General features: G+C 37.8%; 2 protein-coding genes across 2 annotated transcripts; one reads left to right on the forward strand and one right to left on the reverse strand.

The window, feature by feature from the left end:
• Window positions 1-3,922: 3,922 nt before the first annotated feature.
• LOC139725542 (methylcrotonoyl-CoA carboxylase subunit alpha, mitochondrial-like) lies at window positions 3,923-21,620 on the reverse strand. The gene is made up of 17 exons (XM_071636630.1): window positions 21,520-21,620; window positions 19,815-19,873; window positions 19,219-19,361; window positions 18,220-18,315; window positions 17,606-17,727; window positions 16,656-16,803; window positions 15,859-15,980; window positions 15,229-15,340; window positions 14,018-14,099; window positions 12,845-12,972; window positions 12,039-12,222; window positions 11,148-11,257; window positions 7,363-7,579; window positions 6,482-6,618; window positions 5,882-6,025; window positions 5,087-5,260; window positions 3,923-4,286 (listed from the first exon to the last, which is right to left on the reverse strand). The coding sequence occupies exons 1-17, from the start codon at window positions 21,552-21,554 to the stop codon at window positions 4,179-4,181; spliced, it is 2,121 nt and encodes a 706-aa protein (XP_071492731.1). The 5' UTR covers window positions 21,555-21,620; the 3' UTR covers window positions 3,923-4,178.
• A 2,678-nt stretch (window positions 21,621-24,298) lies between these two features.
• LOC139725570 (A-kinase anchor protein 14-like) lies at window positions 24,299-26,516 on the forward strand. The gene is made up of 3 exons (XM_071636660.1): window positions 24,299-24,550; window positions 25,222-25,401; window positions 26,359-26,516. Exons 1-3 carry the CDS (start codon window positions 24,299-24,301, stop codon window positions 26,494-26,496), a joined length of 570 nt encoding a protein of 189 aa, XP_071492761.1. The 3' UTR covers window positions 26,497-26,516.
• Window positions 26,517-26,637: the final 121 nt, after the last annotated feature.

Genomic DNA, 26,637 nt, shown 5'->3' on the forward strand with positions numbered 1-26,637 from the left:
ATGATGGTGATGACAATAAGGTTTATTCAGGGTGGTGTTGATGCTGCTTTTGATGACACCATTGATGATTACCTTGATGATCGCAATGCTATTTGAAGGTAAAGGAGAAATGTCTCAGGCTACAATGAGGAAGAAACCTCAAGAGTGAACTTAATGCAATGAATTTATACTTTTGTTCCATTCTGTACAAACGTGTACATGCACACACACACACACACACACACCATCATAAAAACACACTTGTGTATTTAAAACATATGAAGAGTTTAAATGCAAAAACTGATACCGATAATTTAAGTTATATTAATTTTCATCAACTTGAGATGAGAGAGGAGATTGAAGCTGCTGAAAAAAATAAAGGAGATAATTTGAACATTATATCTGATAATTTTAATACAGTGTATCTTCAAAAATATTTCATACAAGTGCAATTGCAATGAAGAGACTTAATTTTTCTCTCCTTGATGACCAAAATGGCATTTATCTCGGGTGTTTATCTGTTTTTGTATTCACACTCTTCATGTATGCAGGGCTCGACACTAACTTTATTTTTCGGTAGCCCGATGGGGCCACCAAAATCATCAATTTCAAATTTTTGGTGGCCCGAGAGAAAAATTTGGTGGCCTGAAAAAAAAAAAATTGATAAAAGTCCATTTTTTTTTTAATAAGTCACACAGTCACTGCATGCATTTATGCATTTCCGGCGCAAAACAGTTATGAATTTATTGACACACTTTTCAAAAAATTTTGGTGGCCTGAGGTGGGCCACCAAATTTGCCCTTTTCTGAAATTTGGTGGCCCGACTTTCATTTTTGGTGGCCCCGGGCCACCGGGCCACCGTTAGTGTCGAGCCCTGAATGTATACACACACCACACGGGAATACACATATAATTATACTGACACACACTTTGAGATAGAGCTAAGTGCAGCTGTACACAAATATACTGAGAGTTCTGAAACGTGTCCACATATTGTAGTCATGACCCAATTAATGTTTATTAATGTTAACCATATCTTGGTCATACTGTTGTCATATATTATTACTGTGTCATGAAAAAATGCACATTGTATATTACGTGACACGGTGACAGATGAACATCAACACAATAGGAGATGCATAGTCTTCCACTCATCAATGCATATAATATTATACATATATATTACACATAGGATCTTTTTCTTTGGGTGAACATTTTTACTGAAAGCCGTCCTCATTGCTTTACTTCAATCCAGCATTTTGACTATCACTATGCTGTATCCAGAACCTAATTCATTTCATCATGATGACGAGAAATTTGGTTACAACACAACAGCAATTCCATTAAGGGACTTGTGGCTTTGCAGGTACCTTTTTACACCTCAGACATAGACATTTTCTGATAATTTGTCTTTTTTTTTTGGAACATTTCATGTGATTATGAGAGACTACCCACATCAAAGGAATCATTTTCACTCTACCAGTTACTCCATATTACCTTGACTCGTTTTGGATCCCTTGCCAGGTTGCTTATATTTACTGTACAGAAAAATCATGCTCTATGAGTAACCATGATAAAAACTGTACTGTAAAAGTGGAAATTTTCGCGGTGTTGAAATTTTCGCGCAACCAGAAACTACCGTGAAAATAAAAGCACGCGAATATTTTTGCTAGCCATATGTTCCTGTGCGTGATGTCTTGATTCCGCGGAACCAAAAACAGGCGAAGCTCTTCTTACCCAGCCAAGCACGAAAATATCCACTTCTACAGTATTACACTCCATCATCACCCCAAATTATTCACTTACAACTATAATCTAAATTTCCTCAACTTCCCAGGCACTGCCCAGAAGATGAGAAACTCCCCCAAGAATTCCTCCAGCAGTGCAATCCCTTTAACTACCCATCACCCCAATCAAATCTGATATATATACCCTCATGCACATTCTATCAATCTTAGACCCTTGTACCCGTATTTTACAAAACATTGATTAATATATAACATGAAAACTGAGCAAAGAAAATGGAATTCAACTGGGATTCGAATCTGAGACCTCTACACTGCTAGACCAGTGCTGTTTAACCACTGAGCTATGGAAGACCCTGGTATGGTGTTCATCCCAGACACCCCTTAATTCTCAATGCTTGTGTGGTCAAAGCTTACTTCAAAACTTGACATAGAACCAAAGGATTGAAATCATCTTGGGATAAATGCGAGTGATCACTGGAGTGATCCAGTTCTTTGATTAGTTATATAGTAATTGCCGAGGAAAACTGACTAGAAAGATTGGGATCCCATTTTCTCTGCTCAATTTTCATTAATATATAATATGTCTTTCTGGTCAGTTCGCCTTTGTCTGCATTAATCAAACATTGATTAAATCACAAATTGATCATGACAGCAAACAAGAATACAAAAGTTGAACATAAGTATCAGCAACTATTTGGAAGTAATTCTCAGGTATGTTACATGCAAGTCTTTGCTCTCCAAAAGTGGGTTTGTGCAGGACTTGCATTCCTGTCTTTATCAAATACACTAGAATACTGAAAAACCAGAAATGTTCGTGTGCATTGTACATTTCGCGAGAGCCAAGATTAGTTAAACTAAAATGCATGCAAAGGTCCTTGTCTACATTAAATGCCTTGAATGCTAGTGGCAAGTGGCAAAAATTTCATAACCGCGAAAAAAGGCTGTCGGCTCCAATTTCAGAAATTTCATGCCACAAACTTTTCTTGTTTCACAGTAGGCTAGTATCACTGTCTGATATTGCAGTTAAATCTCTACTCCATTTACAAATACTTACTGAAAATAGTGTACAATTACCTCCATATTTTGAACAAAGAAAATTGTTTTTTTAATTCCTATGCTGCACATTTTGGTAAAAATTACAATCATAGAAAGTCCTTTTGTCTGAAAGCTACAAAAAGCTACTGTTTTCATAAATCAAACTTGTATGCGTCAGTGATAATATTTGAACCACTCACCCCCAGTTGAACAGAATCATTCCTCAATCATTTGTCAATCTGGTGATGTATATCACCTGATCTAGCTTGAGAAGAATACAGGTTTGTATTTACTTTTCATACAAAGAGTAACTCATGAACATGAAAAAAGCACAATATTCTGTATGACTTGTGTACATTTGTATGCCCCCCCCCCCCCCCCCCCCCCCATATACACATACAGACTTTAGGTTGAAATAATGGCTAAGCATGGAGCTGATAAACTACTTTGAATGTTACTTACAGGACTTGTGTCTGGGATCAACATGTATCAGCATTTGGTTACCCTGGAAAATGCATGGTAGATAATCAAATACCTATCTTAACTATGTCTTCCAATTACAAAACACAAATTGAGAGCTTGTTCACTTCTGTACACAGCTAAAAAACAAATAAGGGTGCTTGATTCCATGAATATCCAATGTCTGTTACTCATACCCTGATAAATGAATGTAGTTCATATAACATCTATTCACACATTTCTGAACAATACTTTGAAATACACAAGGTGCAAGTATATTTCTGTTTATTCAGCTAATCGAGTTCAAAACACATTTCTGAACCCCATGAAGGAATGCATCCCTTCACATCTATTTCACAAAATCAAATTAATGCCTGCTTCACTGACAATATTTTACCCAGTATTTCTTACGGCAAATCCACTGGGAGAACACATCAAATAAAATGATGTAACCACCACTGCAATCGACATTAACAGATATCTAACAAAGGTGGAATTGACGTTGGTGACAAAAGCATGTAGCAAAATCAGTGTTGAATGAATTACACACACTATCATATGTACCCATGCACAGATATTTCAATTGTCAAATTTTTGGAAGTTTAAAAGCATATACACGAGTGCTTTGAGAGTTTTTCCTCCCCCCCCCCCTCCAAAAAAAAAAAAAAAAAAACGGTAAAATTTAATTCCCAAGCCTTCTTTTACACATAAAGCCACAAACGAATGCAAAATAATGAGCCACACAAAACAAAAAACCAAAATAAAAACCACATGAATGACGGCTTATGATCAGATGAGTAAAGCATAATGCCTGCTGAAAATGAATACATCTGAGAGAGAGGATGAAATATCCTTTTTTATATTGTACTTTTCTGGGTTTATATACCATCACAGCTGCAAATAATGTTGTTGGTGAATTCACGAGGGTCCAGTTTTCAATGGCGTTTTTAGTTCTTCCTATTTCTTGTCTTCATACGCTACGAGGCGAGCATTCTTCTGGACATTGTCCCCTTTAGCCACCAATATTTCAGCAACCACTCCATCTTTAGGTGCTCGTATCACATACTGTAATAAAATCAAAAGAAAGAGAGAACAGTCAAACATTATTTGCATAATAAAGTACATAATAAAGTGAGCTCCTATTATCAAAACAAACAAGGTTATAACAAAATGCTCATCTTATCGAAGTCAAAATTCAGGTCAAAAGATTATCGTCTATACACATTTATGTAGTATGTCATTCAGCTATAACAAAATTTCGTTATAACAAAAGAAAACTACTGGCCCTACGGACTTTGTTATAATGGGAGTGCACTGTATTCTGCACATGATCATAAAAGGTGAACAAACTTTGTGACATCTATTTTTCATTAAAAAAATCACTCATCACAGATGGTTGTTTTTCTACAAGAAGTGATATGAAAGCAACAACTCATTGATGCATATATGTAAATTGAGGGAATGCAAGAATATTGAAGAGCACATCAGCTAAATTTGAAGAAAATCGCAGAATCCTTAAAAGTTATGAATTTTTAAGGTTTCTGCACCACTATTGCTGGACGAGAAGATCACAACACAGCATAATGAAAGAGCACTTGACAAATACCTCCTTCAGAAAGCATTACTCTAACAGGTCAAGGAAATGTGTACTTTTTTTTAAAAGTACATTTGGTGGAATTCTCATCTTGATATATTTTCTTCATAACTTCATAACTATTCAATAGATTGGTCGATTTTCCCCAAACTTCGCTGATTTGTTCCACTTATTGCTGCAATCACTAAGTTCACATGTATATTTGGGTCTCATTCCTCTTGAAAGTTTTTGCATGTGGACAAAAAGAGAAATCTGACCCAGCTGCCCTTACCTCCATCTTCATGGACTCCAAGGCTACCAGAGGCTGCCCCTTCTCCACTCTATCACCAGGCTTGACATACAGGTGGGTGATGTCACCCTGCATGGGGGCGCGGTCTCCCGTACCTCCTCCGCCCGCCTCGGCCAGAAACTCTGGAAGAGGGCGGTTCAGCTCCACTCCTCCAATCTAACAGAGGTGCCAGGAGAAGAGAGAGAGAAAAAAAAACACCCAAGAATTAATTAATTTACATTTGTAAAAAGTGAAATGCAACTTTAATGACAGTGGGAAGTTATTGGGCATTAGGAGTGAAATAAGTTGAGTAACTTTCAGATAACCATCCAGGAGTGTGAAGGTTGGCCTAAGCAATCTACAAGTATGATCTCTTTTTTAAAAGGATGAATTTTAAATGGAACTACGGAAATATTATTTGTCGGCTGCCATTTACTCAGGCCTTACAATTAAACATTCTACATAATGTATATTGTGTATCCTACAACATTCTCATGTGAGTACTAAATAATGTAGGTCAATTATGAGCAAAAAGACAATGATTTCATGTTAGATCAACTTTCAAACTAGAAACTTAAAAATCCACAGTATGTTTTCAATTGTTGCCAGGGTACACACATTTTCGCTGAGGAAATAAAGCTGATTTGCCCCAAGCTCTTGATCAGGAATTTCAATTCACCAAGGTGTCAAAAATTGTACCATTACCACTGAATTTAGCACGACTTAAAATGAAAAACATCTGTAACAATTTTCTTGATTGACATTGCATTTAGTGTCTATGGGTCGGAAGAAACTCACATGATCCATGGAGAAGAGGTGAATGCTGTCTTCATGCATGACAATGGTGGATGTGGTCTTCTGTCCGTCCACCACACTGGTCAGTTCGAGAGCATTATCCTGGCCGGCCAATGACCCTTGCACACTGTACGCACGTTCCCCAACCTTAACATGCAAAGACCAAAAAGACAGATAGGAAAAGAAGAAGCATTCAGAAGGATGAATGAAATCCTGGGAGTGAAAAGCCAACAAACAAGCATAAAGCACACACACACACAAATCTTGATATGCTCAGAAGATTGTGATCTATGACCTTTTTTATTACGTAGAGAGACTTTAATACTGGTAACAGATCAAGCTTAGCCATTGAAAATCCCATCCTAAAACAGTCATATTTCCTTTTCCTTTCCTCTCCCTTTTTGTCGTCAATTGAATGCAACAGACAGAATGCAACAATGTGAAATCACTTTTCCCTTCATTAGAGAGAAGCAGAGAATGAAAAAATAAAATCTGAGCGCTAAAGGGTTGGAGTCTCCATCACAGGTTGCTGCTTATGAAAAAATAAAATCTGAGCGCTAAAGGGTTGGAGTCTCCATCACAGGTTGCTGCTTCTAAACCCACCTGCACTCGGAATGTTCCATCAGGCTGGTAGGTGACCAAGGCCACAATCTCTGTGTCCCCTGCACTCAGCTTCACACGTCGGCACAGACTGTCATTGAGTCTCAACCCACTACCCAGGCTGTAAGGTGAGAATGGGTCTGGAACAAAGAATACATGTACACTACTGTAAAACATTGTACAAGAAATATTTGTGGCATGAAATTTTCGCTAATTGCAGCCAACAGCCTTTTTAGTGGCATGAAATGTTCGTGAATTGCTAATGGCATTCAACGCATAGTATAGACAAGAACTTCCACATGCATTTTAATTTTGTGAATCTTGGATCCTTGTGGAATTCACAAAATTTCATGCATGCAAAAGTTTATGTGTCTACAGTACTTTGCTAATTTGACCAATTACTCATCAACATCACAAATCATCTTTTGAAGGTAATTGACAGCATAAAGTTACTTGAATTTCCATTACCTCATTTTTCAGCAGACTTACAGTGTATCTGCAAGAGTCACAATGTGAATAAACTCATGTCAATTTCTAATGACATCATGTACTGCAAAGAGCACCATATAAATGCTTTACAAAGTATGTGGAGTTAATGCCTTCTTGCTCTATAATGTAAATGTCATGATTCATACAGTATGATCACAGCTGTTTAGCAAGTCAAATTTCTCACGAATTGAGACTTTCCAACAATTTTGCAAGTGGTTAACTTCGCGAACATGGAGTACAGTACTAAATGGCGAGGCATGTACGCATTCTGCATTCATGTTGGAATCAGAATCAAATTTTTGTGTGTCTCTAAATTCGCAAATGGCACCTGACTTGCAAAATTTGCAAAAACAAAAACCTTGCGAAATGTTTGGCGTATACAGTACATCATTTACCACCACACTCCAATGTCTCCAGCTGACTGGACTTCTGTTCAAAGAGCACAAGTGCCAGGACGGCTCTGCACAGGGTATGGTCGTCGAGGGCACCCTTCTCTGGGAACAGTTCCCTCTCGTGCTGTGGAATGAAGTCTGTGTGCACATTTCCTTCTTTGAACTCGGGATGTTTGGCCAGGTCATCCAGGAATCTGATGTTGGTCTTCAAACCCACAATCTGGAAGAAACATTTCATAGATACAAAAAGATATTGCTGCATGTATCACAAGGATGACAATAATTTATTCAAAGAGTGAATCCAAACATGCAATACATATCAGTGATCTTGGATGATGTGGCAACATTTGAAAGTGGACTAATGCAATCCCTGTTCCTATGATATAAATGGTTTCATAAAATAATATGACACAAAAGCACAGACAAAAACCTTTCTTTTCTTCCTTTTCCTCTTGGAATTCTTATGTGATTACTGCAGATAATTGGATTAGCAAGACATTGCTCTACATGCCAAATGGTTTTGAACTGACATTATAATCAAAGGCAATTATTTTTTGTTATCCCATTAAAATCCATTATGCTGAAATATCAATCCACCTCATTTAATAGAGAAAGCACAGGACAGATAATTTACACATAGCCAAATTCAATAACTCTTGCACTCGAGAGGGATACAAAAATTGACAGATGGGTAGAAAAAAAATGGATAGATAGATGAATGGACAAAAATACATGTAACAGATAGATGAATATACAGATTGATAAGTGGATTGACTGATAGAGAAAAGACGGAATAGATACATAAGACATAGCGGCCGTAATCTGGCAGAACTGCGTATCTCCTTTAACACATTACGCCAGAAATCGGGTTTAAAGATTCAATGTTACACCTTTCTAAACTGAGATACGATGGGTTGCATTTTTCCTCTTTTCTCGGTCATAATTGGTTTAAAGAATTTATTTCCAGCAAAAAAATGACAATTTGACCTTTTTATGTAGTAAAAATTACCAATTTAAAAAACTTACGCAGTTCTGCCAGATTAATCATCGCCATATTTTTGCGATTGTAATCTGGCAGAACTGCGTATCTCTGGTCACGTGCCCGGGTTGATCAGCCAGAACTGCGTAAGTTTTTGGCCATGCGGGGGGTTTTTCAGGCAGAACTGCGTATCTCTAGGAGATACGCAGTTCTGCCTGATAAGCACGTGTTTCATCAGGCAGAACTACGTATCTCTTTTCGTCGTCAACCACGTGCTTATCAGCCAGAACTGCGTATCTCCTAGAGATACGCAGTTCTGGCTGATAAACACGTGGTTTATCAACCAGAACTATTCATCTCGGTCTATTTTCTGCGGGTTGTTTATCGTATTTTACCATCCACCCTCTTACTATTCAGCGGATGCAGTGTCAAAACAATGAATATTTTAGATCGAGTACAATTTTTTTGAAATATTTGTATTGTATAAAGTCATCATTATTGATTCACATTTAATTTCATTTATCCATTCATTTGTATGTGGAAAATAACTTGCTTTCCCCAAATGTTGTCAGTCTGTGTTCATGTTTCAGTATTATTTAGCGGCACAAGAAGTACTGCTACATCAAAAGCCTGGCTGCTGCTTGGGTTATTGTCGATCTCATGAAGCATTGCATTTGGATTAAGAATGATATTAGACTAGGTTCTAGATGTTAAGCTATATTGTTCATCAAGACTACAGGTACTACACTGTAGACTGTCTAGACCGTAGTCTATTCAGGCCTAACGATACACTAGACATCTAGAGACTAGTAGAGCGGTACGTAGGAATCTGCATACGATAGGCCTACTGATCTCATCATTATCCTAGTATTCCTACTCTATGCCCAAAGTAAGAGTAAGCCTAGACCCTTTTGGCTGAAGGCCTAAACTCTATTTAAACTAAAGAATACTAGGAGCTAGGCCTGACTAAAAGTTTATTTACAGCTTTATTAGAAAATAAAAAAATAGACCCTAGTTCTCGTTTGTGTCGACTCCTACTGTACGCCTTATTGTCACTACAGTACTAAAGTTAGGGTAGTAGTTTTCTAACCGTTACTAACTACGCAGGCCTATGAAAAACGTACGAGAACTCTCGAACTCTGTCAACTCGATTGTCTAGGTCTATGTAACATCCAGATGTCTATTTTGGGGCGTCATTATAACAGACTAGTAGATCAATGAAAATTAGTTTCTAGATTTTCTAGTCTAGACTCTAGATCTAGACTCTATATCCAGGTAGGGGCTAAATCTACAGCTAGACTGTTTATTGGGGATCTAGGCCTAGAAGGTACTAATGTTATAGTAGATCTAAGAACAACGTAAAGCCTAACCTGCCTATCTATAATGACTAACGGTAAGTCTATAAAGTCTATAGCCTATAATGTCTAGTAGTAGTAATGTATAGAACACAGATCTAAATCTAAGTTTCAGATCTATTTCTAGGGCTAAATGTTTATAATTTAGCGTTTAACCTGTAGATTCTAGATTCTTCATATTACAGACTTCAAGAATGTCTGGCCGAATCAAATCTAGAAAAATAGAAAACTGAGTAAAGACAGAATAACCGGCGATTCAGCCTAAGTTAAGTAACGGTAGGCCCCAGTACAGTAGTCTAGTAGGCCCCTACTGCACAACTCTACTGAGAGTACCGGTACGGTACCGGTATTAAAAAGTAAACTGTAAAAGTGTTAGTATTGGTCAATTTCTGACGTCTGTAGGATTGGATCGAAAATGCCATCGTTATGGACGGTATCCCAGATATTCATTAAACTTCTCGAGATCAATCCCATAGATCCAAGCCCACTAACCGCTTATTACAATGAAAAACAAAATAAGAAGCTATGGTCAATGGATTACAGATATTGTTGTTCGCGTGACCTACGCTACCGCACAGTACATTGATTTCACGTACACTACAATGGACAAGTGCTGCAGCAGTATTAAGTAGGCCTAGGCCTCAAGTTGACTGGAGCGTGATGTCAGACAAGATGCAAACTATAACGTTCGTGAGATCTAGAAATGCTCTAGGCTTAAAAAACACTAGATTGTAGCAAAACTTAATAGTAAGGCATTCTGCATATTGACCTGTTTTGAAGCCTGCCAGTCTATGAAGGGAAAGAAAGTGGCAATTTCCCCCAAGAGTAACGAGGGTTATTGCTTTAGCGTGACTGTCGTCGTGTACAATACACGTAGCCGTACGGCCGACGTGTCTAGCTAGCTAGCTAGGCACTGCTAGCCTGAATGCGCAGCGCGTTCGTCACTACCAAGGTCGCGCACGCGCGTGTTAAGATATACCATGTCCGTGCGGGATGCAGGAACACCTTGGTCCAAGCGTTGTCGTAAGTCGACTTACGCAGTTCTGCCTGATTAACATCGGAAAATTCATTTCGAATCTCGACTTACGCAGTTCTGCCAGATTAATCGCCCTCTCTCCTCAGGAATTTTGCCAAAATTACTTTCTAAAAATAACTTTCTGTACCGATTCACAACTTATTTTTTGGCCCACTTGAAAGAGCATGTGAAAAAACACACAAAACACTCAAAACCTGAAAATCGACCAAAATCGACTTAGGGAGTTCTGCCAGATTACGGCCGATAGATAGATAGGCAGATTACCATACAAATGATAGATGAAGAAATACAGAGAGAGAGAGAGAGGAAAAAGAAAGGCAGACAGACAGACAAGCAAACATATGAACAGTTAGTCACAAAAAATTCTCCCTTCACCCTCTTTCTCTCTCTCTTTTCCATGATTGTTTGAACCCTGTACCTGGTATTTCTGTAGACAATGCCTCAACTTTTCCAGGGCACTCTTCCTGTCATGTGACCACACCACAAGCTTGGCAATCATTGGGTCGTAGTAGGTCGTCACTTCATCCCCTGTGAATAGACGAGAGTGAGAGAGGGAGAGATGGCAAGAGAGTGAAAGGTAGAGAAAGACAGAGAGGGGGGCAGAAAGAAAAGGAGGGGAGGGGGCAGAGAGAGAGAGAAAAAAAGAGAGAGCGACAAAAAGAAATAGAAAGAGGGGGAGAGAAAGAAGAAGGAGAGAAGGATATATGTTTAATTTGAAAGGCAGATAGTTTCATGCGCAATGTGATCTTGCCTTGTTGAGCTCTGGGGGTGATAAGTATCAGTATGAGGCACATTTTTTGGCAGGTCCGGCTAATTCATATCCAGATTTAGATTCAGATTCATTTATTGTCCATTTAGGAAATTCTTTTTGTTGGCATATGGGCGTACACATGACGATATTTTCACTAATTTCCCTTGGTGACTTTCAGCTGTTTTAATACAACAACTATAAAAAGAATGTAGCTATCATATTGGTTGATCGCTCACCACCATGTATGCCATTGAAAGTACCAAGTACCATTGAAATTTATGAAGTTCTTTCATCAAGATTTTTTTTTTTTTATTGCAACTGATTAACATTGATGTAGGACAATTTGTTAATCAGTTGCAATAAAAGCACCACTGCACGTTGTCACTGTGAGCTGTGCAATTTTGTTTGCTTGTTTCGCTAATGGGGTACACTATCCTGATAGAGTGATACAGACATAGAATGCTTTCAACTTATACATGGTATGGTACAGTACAGCACAGTTCAATTCACTCTTGAGCTTTCAAACATGGCCTAAGTTCTTTGTCTTAATCTCCTTACCTTGTCTCACTCCCGTCTCTATTCTGATCATCTCCTCGGCACTGGGCGTGGCCAGGTGGATGAGAGGCCCCGCCCCTGGGAGGAAGTTATTGTCTGGGTCCTCTGCATAGATCCTGGCCTCAAAGGAGTGACCGTGGAGCTTGAGGTCATCTTGGGTCACTGGTAGGGTCTCACCAGCTGCCACCTAGACAGAAGGAAAGTAAAGGACAAAGAGAATGTTAATACAGTGGACTCACAAAGTTCTCGGGACCGGCAGTTTTCTTTCGTTATATTGAAATCTTGTTATAGCCGAACAAACAAACAATTAAAAAAAAAAAACATTGGCAGGATAACGTTGCGGCCTGAATTTTTATTTCGTTGTAATCGGAATTTCATTATAACTGTGTTCGTTATAATGGGAGTGCACTATAAAGAAAACACATGAGAACCAAAAACTTACTTACTATTTATTTTTAATTCCCTCCTAATCAATCTGACAAATCTTAGCATAACTCACTATAAGCATCATTTGTATTTAATGAAAATCTCCCAAAGTAAACTAACTCCTTATTTCTGGCTTTTTTAAAATTTTGTTTGTATGTTTGTATGGTTATTGATTGCATGGTTGGCGCTTGCTTTCTGTCTGAGTACAAGATGCTCTAAACTAAGTCTCTTATCAATTTTGGTGAAGACTTGTTTCACAACAACAACAACAACAACACACACAGATTCCATTTGTGATTCTACAGACTCTGAAAATTTTAACATATTAATCCCCTCTATCTGTGGACATCACCTACATCATCTGAACAGAAAGACTTCCTCACCTTGAGTTGCCACTCCACTAAATCTGTCTTGGTTACCATCTCGGTGACAGGATGCTCCACCTGGAGACGGGTGTTCATCTCCATGAAGTAAAAGTTCTGCTGAGCATCCATGATGAACTCCACAGTGCCTGGAGAGGGTTCGGTTCAATCGCCGTCATTAAATATGAAAAAAATCAACCAATCACTTACATGTGCATGGTGGTCATCATTCATGTAAATTATTCCAGCATGAATAAGAACATGTGTAGAAATGGCAATTCAATTATACACTTCAATATCTTTTATGTATACTAAGTAGAAATTAATTAGCAAAGTAATATATTTTTTGATATGTTAACAGGTACAGCATTCTTTTTATTTATTTTTGTTTTGGTGTTATCAAATCACTTGCATCTATTCATACAAAACAATCAAACTGTGTGGGTCGATCTCATTGCATTACCAAATTGAGGAATGCCCTACGATAGTGAATGACCACTTTTTTTTTCTCTCTCTACGATATGTTTGTAAAAACAGCAACAAATAAACATACATGAAATAACATTAAAGATTACCAGATAAGGTAAGAAATTATTACAGAACTTGGGTACACTGGCATACAGATAAAAGAGGTCATGTTACTGTCTCTCCCAAGATAAGCAGATTCTACTGCCCCGATTCTTTCATCAACTCATCTTATTCCAAAATGTCTCATTTTGACACGAACATGCACTACTGAAGTCCAGCAAAGCCTTTGGAAGTTTTTCAATGGCACAGTTGATTGGTCAGCAAAGAAATGCAACAAAGATAAATAAAGTGCTATTTTAGAAACGTGCCTTTCTGAATGTTTGAATAAAAGTAAGTACATCAAGTTTTATGTTTGAAATTCCTACAATTCCTCATGATCTGTTTGAATCAGTGAGCAAACTTCATTTGTCTGTAGCCCCACCCCTTCCCCCCTCCCCCCCCCCCCCCCCCCCCCCACACACACACACACAGACAGACACAAGTGATATTTAAAGATTACAGACTTGGCTATAGATTATGCTGGAAATTCCTACGGTTCCTCTCTATATGTCTAAATCAGTGAACTTTCATTAGTTTGACCATTATGTCCTCAACTTCAGATTCTCATCCTACAGCTACAGATCTTCATCCATGTTTGTGCAGAGATTGCATTTCTGTCCATCTCACCTGCTCCTACATAGTCCACTGCCCTGGCTGCCCTCACTGCAGCCTCTCCAATCCTCCTCCTTACATCCTCAGACAGGTGTGGCTGAGAGACACACAAACATAAAATATTCAGTATAAAAGACTCAACAATCAATGATTTTTGGGAAAATTTCAACTCTTTTTTTTTTACTGTAACTGCTTGACAAATATTGCCCTTCATTGATGTAAATAAGTACCAAGTATTTGTGTCTGGTTAGCAATCACAGCTAGTCATTTCAACTTCCACCCGAGCATGATGTATAGTCCATGATTTCTACCATGAGTATTACTCAAAATACTGAATAACTGGTGCTTATTTACGTCAGTGAAGGGCAGTTTTCAATTTATTCAGTTCCAATTCATTTTGCGGAAGTGACTTTCAAGCAAGATTCTTTTTCATCGGTTTCAGTGTTTTCAATAGGATTTCAGAGATGTGTTCTACCTTTGTTGGGGTAACATCAGATAAGCCCCACACTATCACATCTGTCAGTACATGGGTACATCTGCCTTGTAAACAATAAAAACCAAGCCCAGTAGAACATAAGTTGCAGTTCCAATGTAACAGACATACAATACAGAAATACAGACACATTAACAATGATCTTTGAATTCTGAATGGACAAATTTCTCACCCTGATGCCAAGAGTGAGTTATCTGTGACACTCATTAGTCTGAATTCCACTTCTGCAGCTAGAACTTATTAGTTATGTTCAGACGGTGATCCCTAACCTCAAAGATAGCTATCCTCTAGGATAGACTCTGGCCCCCTAACTATGACGCACGTTCACACGATGAAGCATGTCCTCGTGGATAGGCTCACCACCATCCATTACTATAATGCTTATCTACAAGTTCCCATCAACAAGTTCTGTCCACACCACACACGATGCCTAACTACGAGTAGAAAAACCGGCAGCTCGTTGATAGAGAGCTAACCCTGAGATATCTTGTGGATAGCTATCTTTGAGTCAACTTCAAGATAGCTATCAACGAGTGCGTCTACATGGTGCCTAATTACATCCTTGTGGTTAGGGATCATTGTCTGAACAGATAACTACTGTTGACTACTTTAATCATTGCTTTGTCTGTGGCAAATCTCTGCAAGCTCATTGAATACCACAGAAACTTTAGGTACAGAAAAAATGTGTGAATGTGAATATTTTGAATGAACTCTTGTCTATGAACACACTTACTGCTGGTGCCTCCTCGATGATCTTTTGATGTCTCCTCTGTACACTGCAATCTCGCTCAAAGAGGTACACATAGTTTCCATGCTTGTCTCCAAACACTTGGACTTCAACGTGCCTGCCATACCCAACAGAAAGTATATGAAACTACCACAAATTCAAATCTAAATTCATGTTGACTCCTGTAAAAAATGCAAAAACCTGATAAGGATTTTAAGACTAAATGTCAATTCAATATCTATGTCTGGTGATAAATACAAACTGGAGCTTTGGGCAAATATAACAAGATGTCATGTCACATTTTTAAAATAACTATCATTCAATCACACTTCAATTCTTGACATCAAATGCACTTATTGTATTATCAAACTAAATCAGGTCAAAGTCTAAATATAATATTGTTTGAATTGGATCGGGAAAACTATAATGACAAGTAAGGTCCTACTGTCCATGGTATCTGGGTATAAATACAAATATGTTCATAATCAACATCATTGAATGAAACACTGTGCCTAAAGACAATGAATATTTCAAAACCAGAATTCATTTTTCACAGGGAGTTGGCTGACATTAATTACATACTCTACAAACTTCAAGACTTAATCATAACATGACATGGAAAAGAGAGGTATCTACCTTGGAGTTTCCACAAATTTCTCCACAAGCATGACATCATCATCAAACGATTTCTTGGCTTCCCTCCTGGCTGATTCCAAGGCTTCATCAAAATCTTCTGCCGTCATGACAATACGCATACCCTGCAAGGTGCCAGAAACCAACGTTAAATGTGAATGTGAAACACATCTTAATCCCATTATGCACACCTTCATTTACCAGTATTTCATTTCATTTTCTTTTTCTTGTTCCTCACTCTAAATGCATGTTGATCTGATTCGCATGAAATCCTGTCAATCCAGAGTTTCTCTACAGGTTTTAGCAATCAATGGCAAATCAAGATCACTGAAATTGTGTTGCTAACATAATCGATCATTGTCATGTAAAGGGAATATATGCATGAACTGTAATTCAAATCTACTCAGTGGGCAGGAAATTCTTTTAATGTTTTTTATGTTTAGTTTAGTTTAGTTTAGTTTAGTTTAGTTTAGTTTTTTTGCATAGATATTCAAGATCAAGCCACTTCACAACACTGTGACTGTCTTATCTTAACAGAAGACCAAGGAGAATATTGATTTTTACAGATAAAATGAATAATATAATGCAATCACTTCACAATCATGTTGTTGTTGTTGTTGTCATTGATATTTTTACATACACAGTCACAATGTGTTGAAACAAATGTGGCAACAGTTTGCACCCATTCATTTGCCTAGGTCTGAATAATCTAAGTCACAGGAGTGTTTGTAGCCACTGGAAGATTATTCATCAGGAAAAAACAAAAAAATCATGTGACTTATCATATGACTCTTCCTCACCTTACCACCACCACCTCGAACTGCTTTCAGCATGACTGGGTAGCCAATATTCTCCGCCTCCTGCCTCAATCTCTCATTTGATTGGTCCTCGCCATGGTAACCTTCAATGATAGGCACTCCAGCTGCAGACATGATGGCCTTTGATGTGCTAGAGCAAAGAATCATATATCACCAGAAAGATTAATCATATCCTATGAAAACTCTAGTACTAACCCTCTGTGGAAGAATGTATCATGCATTTCACATTACTATGCATTGGATGAGATCAGAACATTGAATTTCATTTTTATGTTAAGGCTCTTTTTAGATTAGAATAAAGGGAAAGTTTCTGATTTATCATGTAAATGTAACAGCGTGATCATGAGTTAAATATCTAAATATATTTTGAATACAAATTATGCTTTCAGGACACACATAAGGGATGGGGCAAGTTTTCTTTTCGCAAGTTAAGGCTTCCTCCTTTTGGCAAAGGACTGCACATTTTTAACATTCCATGCAGTAGAATCTCAATTTGATGGGAAACATCTTTGTTTTCTGTCCTTGATTTCAAATGACAAAATGGATCTGAGCATTCTCTCCGTGGGTAGACATGCCAAGCAACATCAATGGAAGCATGTGGGAGACCACCAGTTATCCACTCCCATCTTAGCTCTATGTTTACTATAAAGTAACCTATTAGTTTTTCATAGCAATGCTAGAACAGAGCAAATACTTTGATTTTGAGCATGAGAGCCTTGCTCTCTCTCTCTCTTTCCTCCCTAAGAAAAAAAAAGAGATAACAACAAAGAAAACCAAAGAGAAAATGAGTACAGTAACACAAAACATTAAAAAATATTTAAAAAAATTATCAAGTCACATCATATTTCAATCTCTGTTGTCACAGCATGATTGACTGAAAAGTCATTCAGCTACAGAGTACTGACATGTCAAATTTCAAAATTGGCACCAACCTTTTGATGCCCATGTCTCTGATAGCAGAGGAAGGAGGACCCACAAAGATGACACCCTCTTTGCTGCAGAGGTCAGCAAACTCTGTGTTCTCAGACAGAAATCCATAGCCGGGGTGTATGGCCTAAATAGAGTAAACACACAGAATACACATATATTTTTGAATATTCTGCTTGATTCTAACTCAAATCTTCTTTTAAACAACTGGTTTTCCACAAGCTCTCCTACGGAAAATGAAACCAAGCAAAATATCCAAGAAATTGACCTTAGAACTACATGTATTTCATTTATGATACTATGTCATTCCAAAACAGTATTAGACAACAAATAATACATTCAGACTTCCATCTTCTTTTCTTTGTTTGTTTGTCTGGTTTTTATTTGTTTGTTTGTTTGTCTATTTGTTTGTTTGTTTGTTTGTTTGTTTGTGTGTGTGTTTTTTTTTTTGGGGGGGGGGGAAGGTTGTTGACATGGGGGTGTATTTGAAGTGTATTTACTGATGCTAGGTCCCACAGAATCTTTAATCATGCAACATGCTTTTATGTTGTAGAACTGAGTGATTAACTCCTTCACAAAGACAAAAGAAACTGCATATTTTTTTACTGATAAATATTACCTGGGCACCTGATGTCTTGGCAACTTCAATGATTTTCTGCTTGTTGAGGTAGCTGAGTTGTGAGGCAGCAGGCCCAATATGGTAGGCTTCATCTGCCTGCAGAGAAAAGATGACAAACCTTACAAAATCCTCAAGGATCTAATCAAAGGCAATGCTATTTGTGGAAAAAAAGACTTCCTTCTGAGTATTTTTCCCAATTACAGCTTCCACAAATTACATATATCCTGTGTACGAGAGAAGAGAGTAGATTCCAGAGACAAGATTAAAAAAACTACATTGTACTTGTGCAAGGTGCCACAAAGATTATTACAGCTTGCTATGAATCTGCGATAACTTAGACAACGAACCACAGTACGACTATAATTTGTTGAATTAATGCAGGATGGAAGTCATAGTGTACTAGCATGACTGAACAGAAAAAAAAAAATCAACGCAATAAGGGTAACTCAAAGCCTATCTCAGATGTACACAAGCGCATATGATTTAAATGGTCAAAACTGGTTTCAATCATACTCTTGTCCTTGCATTGGTAAGTCGAGGCTGTCTAACATTCAGGATGCAATCAACATGAAAGAAGGGACAGCCATTGTTGGGTTTGTTGAGAACAAAAAAGCAACACATGCTGTCCCTTTGTAACTAGGAAACTATTTTATGACATATTACAAAAATTACAGAATAAAACAAACAAATTAATTTTTACGAAACACTACAAATGGCTACAATATTAAGTCGAATTTTATGCAGTGCATGTCTTGAACAAAGGAGGTGTCTCCTCATTGGACTTTAGGAATTAAAAAGTCTAACAGGTATGACGTAGGCAATGATTTCAAACACATGGTGCAACACCTCAGGATGCTCACTCTTAAAAGGGTGACCACATTCTCTGAGCCACTAATACGGTTCTCACCATTAGAATGGAGGCTACAAGCAGATTATGTTCAGCAATTTGATGACTTAGTTTGGATGAGTTAAAACGAAAACCAAATTGATATTTCCTACCATTGCAACATGCATTGAGTGCCTGTCTGCTTCGCTGTACACTGCCACTGTCTTCACACCAAGCTTACGGGCCGTCCGGATCACACGGCATGCAATCTCTCCACGATTGGCAATTAGTACCTTGCTGATTGCTGATGATGATGCTGTTGAGATGAACAACATAAATGATTAATACATTTTCAAGGTTATCACCATAGTCATGATGCTTGTAATGCATGTATTTCTTATCAAACACAGAAAGGTTCAACTGTCAAAATCAAAGAGGACATGTGAGTTTGTCTAAAACTTTTCTGACTTAATATTTGTGACTTGAGGTGATAAATTTTACTGGATGACTATTACATGAAATGCAATGTTTACATAATGTTTAATATTTGTAATACTTCTCACTCCACACTAAACTGATATGATCACAGACACAGAAATTACAACAAATACATGTGCTTTATAGGTTACCTCCAAATAAAACAGGATTGATCTATCTATCTATCTATCTATCTATCTATCTATCTATCTATCTACCAGTATCATCTATCTGTCTATCTATCTATTTACATACAGTATGTATTGAGTGATAGTTAGCTTCATTTACTCACCTGATCTCGATAAACATCCATTTTGCCATCCTATGTTTCTTGTTAACTGTGCAAGATTTCTGAAAAATCATGAAATTAATAGACATGTTATTTGTTGAATGAAGTAATGCAAAGGGTACTCACACAAAGGCCCATCTTTTAAACTGACATTTGCTCTAGACGTACATTATCACACATAGTCAAAACCCATGTCAAGTTTCAACTTAAGCAAACTGTCTGCCAAATCTTTTCTACATCAGGAACACAAACTCATATTGACTTTCCTACACATGAGTTTGCTAGAATGCAAAAGAAATGAAGTATTCGAACCAAATTTCAGGTTAATTTGAGTAGTAAATTTTTAGTTGAAAATGGCACTGCTTTCATTGTTGGTTTGTTGCTGTTGGTTTTTTCCATCTGGAAGCCCACATACCTCCTGCTCATGAAAGTAACATTCAAACTTTCATACAGACATGCATAAATAGACACATTATTGACACATATTTTAATCACAACTATGCATTTTTTTTTTTTGTCATGAAGTTAATCACATACTTTCAAAAAAAAAAAAATAGAGGGTTTAGTATTATCACAGTACAAATATTACATAACTGCAGCAAGCATACACATGATGTACCCTCAGTCTGCCCTAAAAGTATGACTCTGTACCTGTGTAGGCAGAGTCATAGACAATAGGGTAGCTAGACTGAGGCACAGTAAGAGCTACCGGTATCATGTTATGGCCGGCACCACGTTTTTAGACGTGGGGGGCAATTTTTCTGGTGCCACTTCCGGATTTCTGCAGCTGACAAGCAAAAAACAAAACAAAACAAAACAAAGCCTTCAGCGCAACTTTCTGCTGCCACTTCCGGGTTTCTCCAGCTGACAAGCCCTAAGTGGTGATAATCTATTTAAAAACAAAAAACAAACAAAAAAAATAGTTCTGCCGCGCCGGCCCTGCAGGTAATTCCAGTACGGTAAAGGAGCGGTGAAACATGTCTGAAGTACTCAAAACTAGATCCATATACTTAGTTGATGCATGCATCATTATAATCTTTATCAGCATAATATCACTATCAGCATGGCCATTGTTCTTTGAGTTTGAAGGTCAACAGCACTCCAACAGGGTGCAACACACGCACTGCCGGTGGCACATGACGCAGGAGGTGCGGGTATGTACTTCTAAGACCAAGTTCCAGTGTCGTATCAACACCAACGTGAACCAAGACTCCTTAATAATAATAGTCAGAATGGCTGGAATAGAGCTATATTCATGATTGGTAATGTAGCATTGCAGTATTCAAGGAGATAGATCCGACCGGGACCCTCACAATATTTGTTTTTGATTTGTTTTTAGCATGTTTAGAGACTAGCGTAAGAATAGATATCTAGCTATTATTAAGCAGATCCTCACATAATGTAGCCCCTATGCCAGTTGTGGCATGCAAGATCTGGATCACAGGGATGTAATAACTCATTTAAAATCAAACTTAGATTTAGAGTTTTGCGGCCACATCATGGTTCATCAGGTTCATCACACATTGAAACATTCAAGATAAGAAGAAGTGTGTATACAGAGCCCTTACACAATTTACAGCGAGTGGGACTATTCATGACAGCAGTATATAGAGCTCCCTGACTTTTAATAGGACGCCGATGTCACAATATCAAGTCTTTGTTAAATCAAAGTTACAAAAGGGATAAATATAGATGAATTACTACCGACCTTGCATTTAGATACCAAATCAAGGGCGAAGTCATGTTGCTAAACTACTTTTTAGGTCCTTCTTCAGCAATAAGTTTTCGCGAAATAGAATAGTCTCGTTCCTTAAATTTCATGACAAGATAAATATTTATTTCCTATTGAATACTTACTTATCTTAACAACATCAATATATTTGAAATTTAGTCAAATTAAATTTTGTATAATTTTCATGATTTATATATTTTCTATTGATACAACAAAAATTTTAATTTTCCTTAAATTCTGTCATGCAGATGTTCTGATTGGCAATGTTGTTAACAGCAACCAGTATCAACAGCACAAGGAAAAGGTAAGAAAAACACTCTCTCCCTGTCTTATTACTTCGTCAGATCTACAACGTGAACGAGGTGTGTGGAATGAAAATTTAATGTATATTTTGCTCAGTTGTAGCCTTTACATGTTTGATCAGTGTATCCTGTTACATTCCACTGTGTTCTTGACATCACTATTTCGACAGCAAATAGGTTGTTAAATGTAGTCCCACCCCTTGGTTTCTCCGTCGGTAATAAAGCCCTAGAGTAACTGCGTCAGTAAGCGGCCGTGCAGCCGTTCGCGGCAGGTACAACATACACGGTAATATACAGCTAAACACAGCATTGCACTGTTACATGCACACTACACATATACTAACACACTAGCAATCAACAAAAACCAACCGATAAAATGGGCACGATCTCTGACGAAAGTGAAATTTTCTCACCTAAATGACAACATATCGCATCCAAAATGAAATTTTCGGTACTTCTTAACATAACAGTTAAGAAACAATGGTCCAAGAAACTGGATTTTTTATCGTTTTCTCGATGTTCATGGATTTTGAAAACATATCCTCACGTAAAATAGAATTTTCGCGAGCCGATGTGGGCCGCCATTTTTTTTGGAAAGTGGATGTTACCATCGAAAAAAAATGAGAAAAACACGAGAAAGACATCAACAACACCGCCAGAATTGCGATCTTGTTTGCGGCCAATGCATGTGCGCACGCTATTTTCACGTGCTTTCGCAATGGGAATTGGCGCTTACGCAATGTTCGCGAGACATGTGAAGGCGTTCAGCTAAAGATCGCGGAGCACGCGCGTATTGCATAGGGATTGTACATCGTGCCGCAAGCAGAAATACTACGTCGCATATCGCCCTTAATCGGCGAAAATTGTGCCGGGTTTTGCCCTCGTAAATCATGAAAACTGCGTTGGTCAATGGTAAATTTCTTTCATGAAAACCATTGCGTTAATGAATAATCTTGTCTATGATATATGAAATGGTTGAAAATAATTTGCCTGATTTGTTTACAAGTTGGAAAAACTGTACTACAATGCTTAAACTGCCGCAAACGGGATATTTTACTCTAGTCATTGTAGTACAGTTGAACCTCTCGTATCCGGACAAGTCGGGACCGGGGCTCATCCGGATAAGGGATTTGGCCGGATACGGGAGACTCAATGCTTTATACATGTACATAATATACATACACATGTACAGTAGCCCATTGTAATACCACATGTAGTAATGTGTATACTGCAACCTTTTCATTGTTACACTCAGTAACAGACCCCAAAATAGAGGTTCGTGTTTGCAAGAATGAAATCATTTTCTTTTATAAATTCTTGGGATTATTTACCTAAATAACTATTAAGAAATGTATCAAGTATATGTAATTCATGTGTGTCTGTGTAGGAGTTCTCAAGGAGTTGGGAATCCCCCTTTCTTCCCGTAATTATTTAACAAAAAATCACGGCGAGATTGCGTCCGTATAATAGAGAGATCCGGATAAAGGGAGGCCGGATAAGAGAGGTTCAACTGTAGTTGGAAAGTTAAGTACGGTCGCAGTGGCACGGATAGGAATGGGATGAATTTAGATCTGTGAAGTTACTCCAGGCCTAGAGGATCTGAGGTACTGCTATTACATGTTAATTGGTCCATACTTTCCTATTTTATAGTCATGTTTTTTGTCATTTAAGTGATGTAGAGTTGCTTTAATTATCATATGTCGTAAATTTTGGATAATTTATTATAACCGAGTGGTTTTCATTGACATTGTGTTTGCTGGTGAAAGGCTGCATATGAAAATAATCTATCTTGATTTGTGATCTTACCACCATCTGAAACTGCAGCAGCCAGTAATTGAATTAGTAAGATTGACATATTGCCCATCACTAGTTATAGTTTGCGATTATTACCAATTAATAGCAGCATGCTGCAGTAACCACAAAATGATGAACAAAAGTGGAAAAGGTTTATTTTCTTCAAGCTCCAAGTTCTAATCTTATGCAGAGTCTAGTCATAGTACTACTGCAAAAGTGGATACCTTCTCGCAACTATTTTTTTGCGCTTGGCTGGGTAAGAAGAGTTTCACTTGTTTTTAATTCCGCGGAATCGAGACATCACGCACAGGAATATGTGGCAAGCAAAAATATTTGCATGCTTTTATTTTCGCGCTAGTTTCTGATTGCGCGAAATGCGCGAAAATTTCAACACCGCGAAAATTTCCACTTTTACAGTACTCATCAGAGGGTGGCTCTTGTGTAAATCATGATATTTGTTCATTTTGTGCTTAGTTATAACTGCATTAAAATCCAGTATTGATTTTTAGCTCATGAATATCATTGAATTGGCATATACAAAAACATTTTTATCCAAGAGATAATTGCAGCAAAGATCCTAAGTAGGATCTTTGATCTCAATTGGAAAATGCCATTGATTTTTTACAATTTCTATTTTGTCTAGGACAAGTCACTCAGGTATGACGACTACAGAATTGGAGTTACAGGCACATGCCCTTGTGGACCGTGTCATTGACAATGCACGTAAAAGGATTGTGACGGATCTTGGTGACACAACAGAAGTTTTCAGTCGGCCCGTCTCATCAGTGAAAACATATGACAGTCTGCTGTTTCGAGAGACTGAGGACTATGAGATTCCAAACATTGAATGGATTTCCATTGAAGATTTCACAGTTGATGTAGGCAAGAAGAAGATTGATGAATTTGTGAAGGTGAGTCTGTTTACCATATTCTCATCATGTCCTCTTTCTCTCTCTCTCTCTCTCTCTTAGGTAAATCATATCAACCCATTATTGGTTTCTGTGCTGTGTTTTAAAAGGTAGTAAGTGCTAATTTTTGTAGAGGATACACATTGTATGTGTGACATGCAATAACAGGCAAAGTCCTTACATATAGACTTGAATTCATAATTACAACTTACTAGTTACACAAAATTTCATAATTGAGCATTTTTTACAAGATTCTGGGACTTTCACCGGTGAGAACTTTCAAAACCTGAATGGATAGTACCAAAAAATGTATTTGGATGACAAATCTGAAAATTGTTTGTTTCTTTGAAAGTTTATCACACCAGGAGCATCTCATTCAGTTCTATTCACAATGGGCAGAGCTGGTCATGATCCAACTTGATGAAGTGTTTTGTTCTCATCATTTTGTTCTCAACAGCTTGATTTTAAGCAGATTGACATTTCCTCTCAGTTACAAAATGTGCTGTTTGAGAATGAGCTGCCATTCTAAACCTTTATTTCTGTCATAATTATCAATGTTATCATCATTGTTACCACTGTTTATACAGATGTATAACAGTTCACAGATGCAATTATCAGTATTCCAGATGTTTTTCCTCCATGACAATGCATGTGTGCTATGGTTTACATTACAGACCTGGGAGTATGACCAAAGCTGGCTCTACTGCATTGACTTCCTACGGGAAGAGGATGACCAGTACTCCAAGAAATACCGCTACCAGGTCCGATGGAGCGTCCCAACTCGCAGGAAACCCATTCCCCGTGCAACAGCATGTGTGTATTTCACCATTGAGGTGTCCAAGATCAAACCCAAGGTAAGAAACAGCGATAGATCAAACCTGATTTCTTATGGTGAAGTTGGGATTCCTTGGATAACTCTTGCCTGGGGTCAGAATGTGACACGCTAGACAAGTGGGATGAAATCAATCAGTTTGCTGCACGAGGATATCCTCAAGTACGATTGCCTCCCACCAACAAAGGAAATTAATCATATACAAATACAGTAGATTAAGCCAGAGGTTATCATGATTAAAATGTAGCACTATTGCAACTTTCTTACTTCACTTCATGACAGCTGCATCATATCTGTGCCACACACAGTGAATTGCATGTTTATTATCAACCATCCTGCAAAATGTACATATCAGTTGCATGATGATGCACATCATCTTTTGAAATGTGTTTCAACTACTTCCAAATGCATCTTTATTTATTCCTATATAGTTTTATGATAGTCTCTGACAAATTTTTGCCATTTGGAGAGAGTTTTCCCAGGGATATTGAAATTTGGATACATTGTACAGTAGTTTGTCTCACAGTCTCGCATCTCTTTTATATCTCTACATGTTTCATTTGTGTTGCTCAATATGTGTTGATTTTTTTTGTGTCATTCTTTTGCTCGACTGTAATAATCCTTCCCAGGTAGATGCAACATAGTGCTTCTATGAAATAATTCTTATTCATGTCTCAAAGATACCTATCGTCCTTGGGGTGATACGACCTTGTATCTCAAATATGTCAGATGTTCAGAAGAGCAACAAAAAAAAAAAAAAAAAAAAGATCATGGCAGCCAAAGCACTACATCAAATGGGATAGCCTTTCCTTTTGACATAGCTGGGATTTTGACAAGACATCACTTAACTGATTCACCAAAATTTGAGATACAAGGCCATGTCACCCCAGCGATGATATGCATTCTTTTTTTTTTTCTTTAGGAATTGAAATGATTTGGTTTTGCACTGAAAGAATCATGTGATCTTCCCCCTTTGCAGACATCTACTGTCTCTGTATACTATGTATTTGAGACCAACCGACTTGTCCACCAACCCGGCCTGTCAAGATTCAGGGAACGCTGGCTGAAAGATCTCATCGACACAAAAATCCTCATCATGGACACAGTCACCTTCTGAGCGATACCATGTGAACAATCATTGTCATTCTTATCATTGTCGTGTTGCCATAGTCCATGACTGGAAGTTTGCCTCATTTCATAGCTCTGATGTGGGCGTCCTTTATGCGAGAAGTCCTTTCATAACTTTTTACGGGATTGC

This window comes from Diadema antillarum, unplaced genomic scaffold (genome assembly GCF_040938485.1).
Source record: "Diadema antillarum isolate AM-2024a unplaced genomic scaffold, OU_Dant_1.0 seq00000049_RagTag, whole genome shotgun sequence".
Classification (NCBI taxonomy): domain Eukaryota; kingdom Metazoa; phylum Echinodermata; class Echinoidea; order Diadematoida; family Diadematidae; genus Diadema; species Diadema antillarum.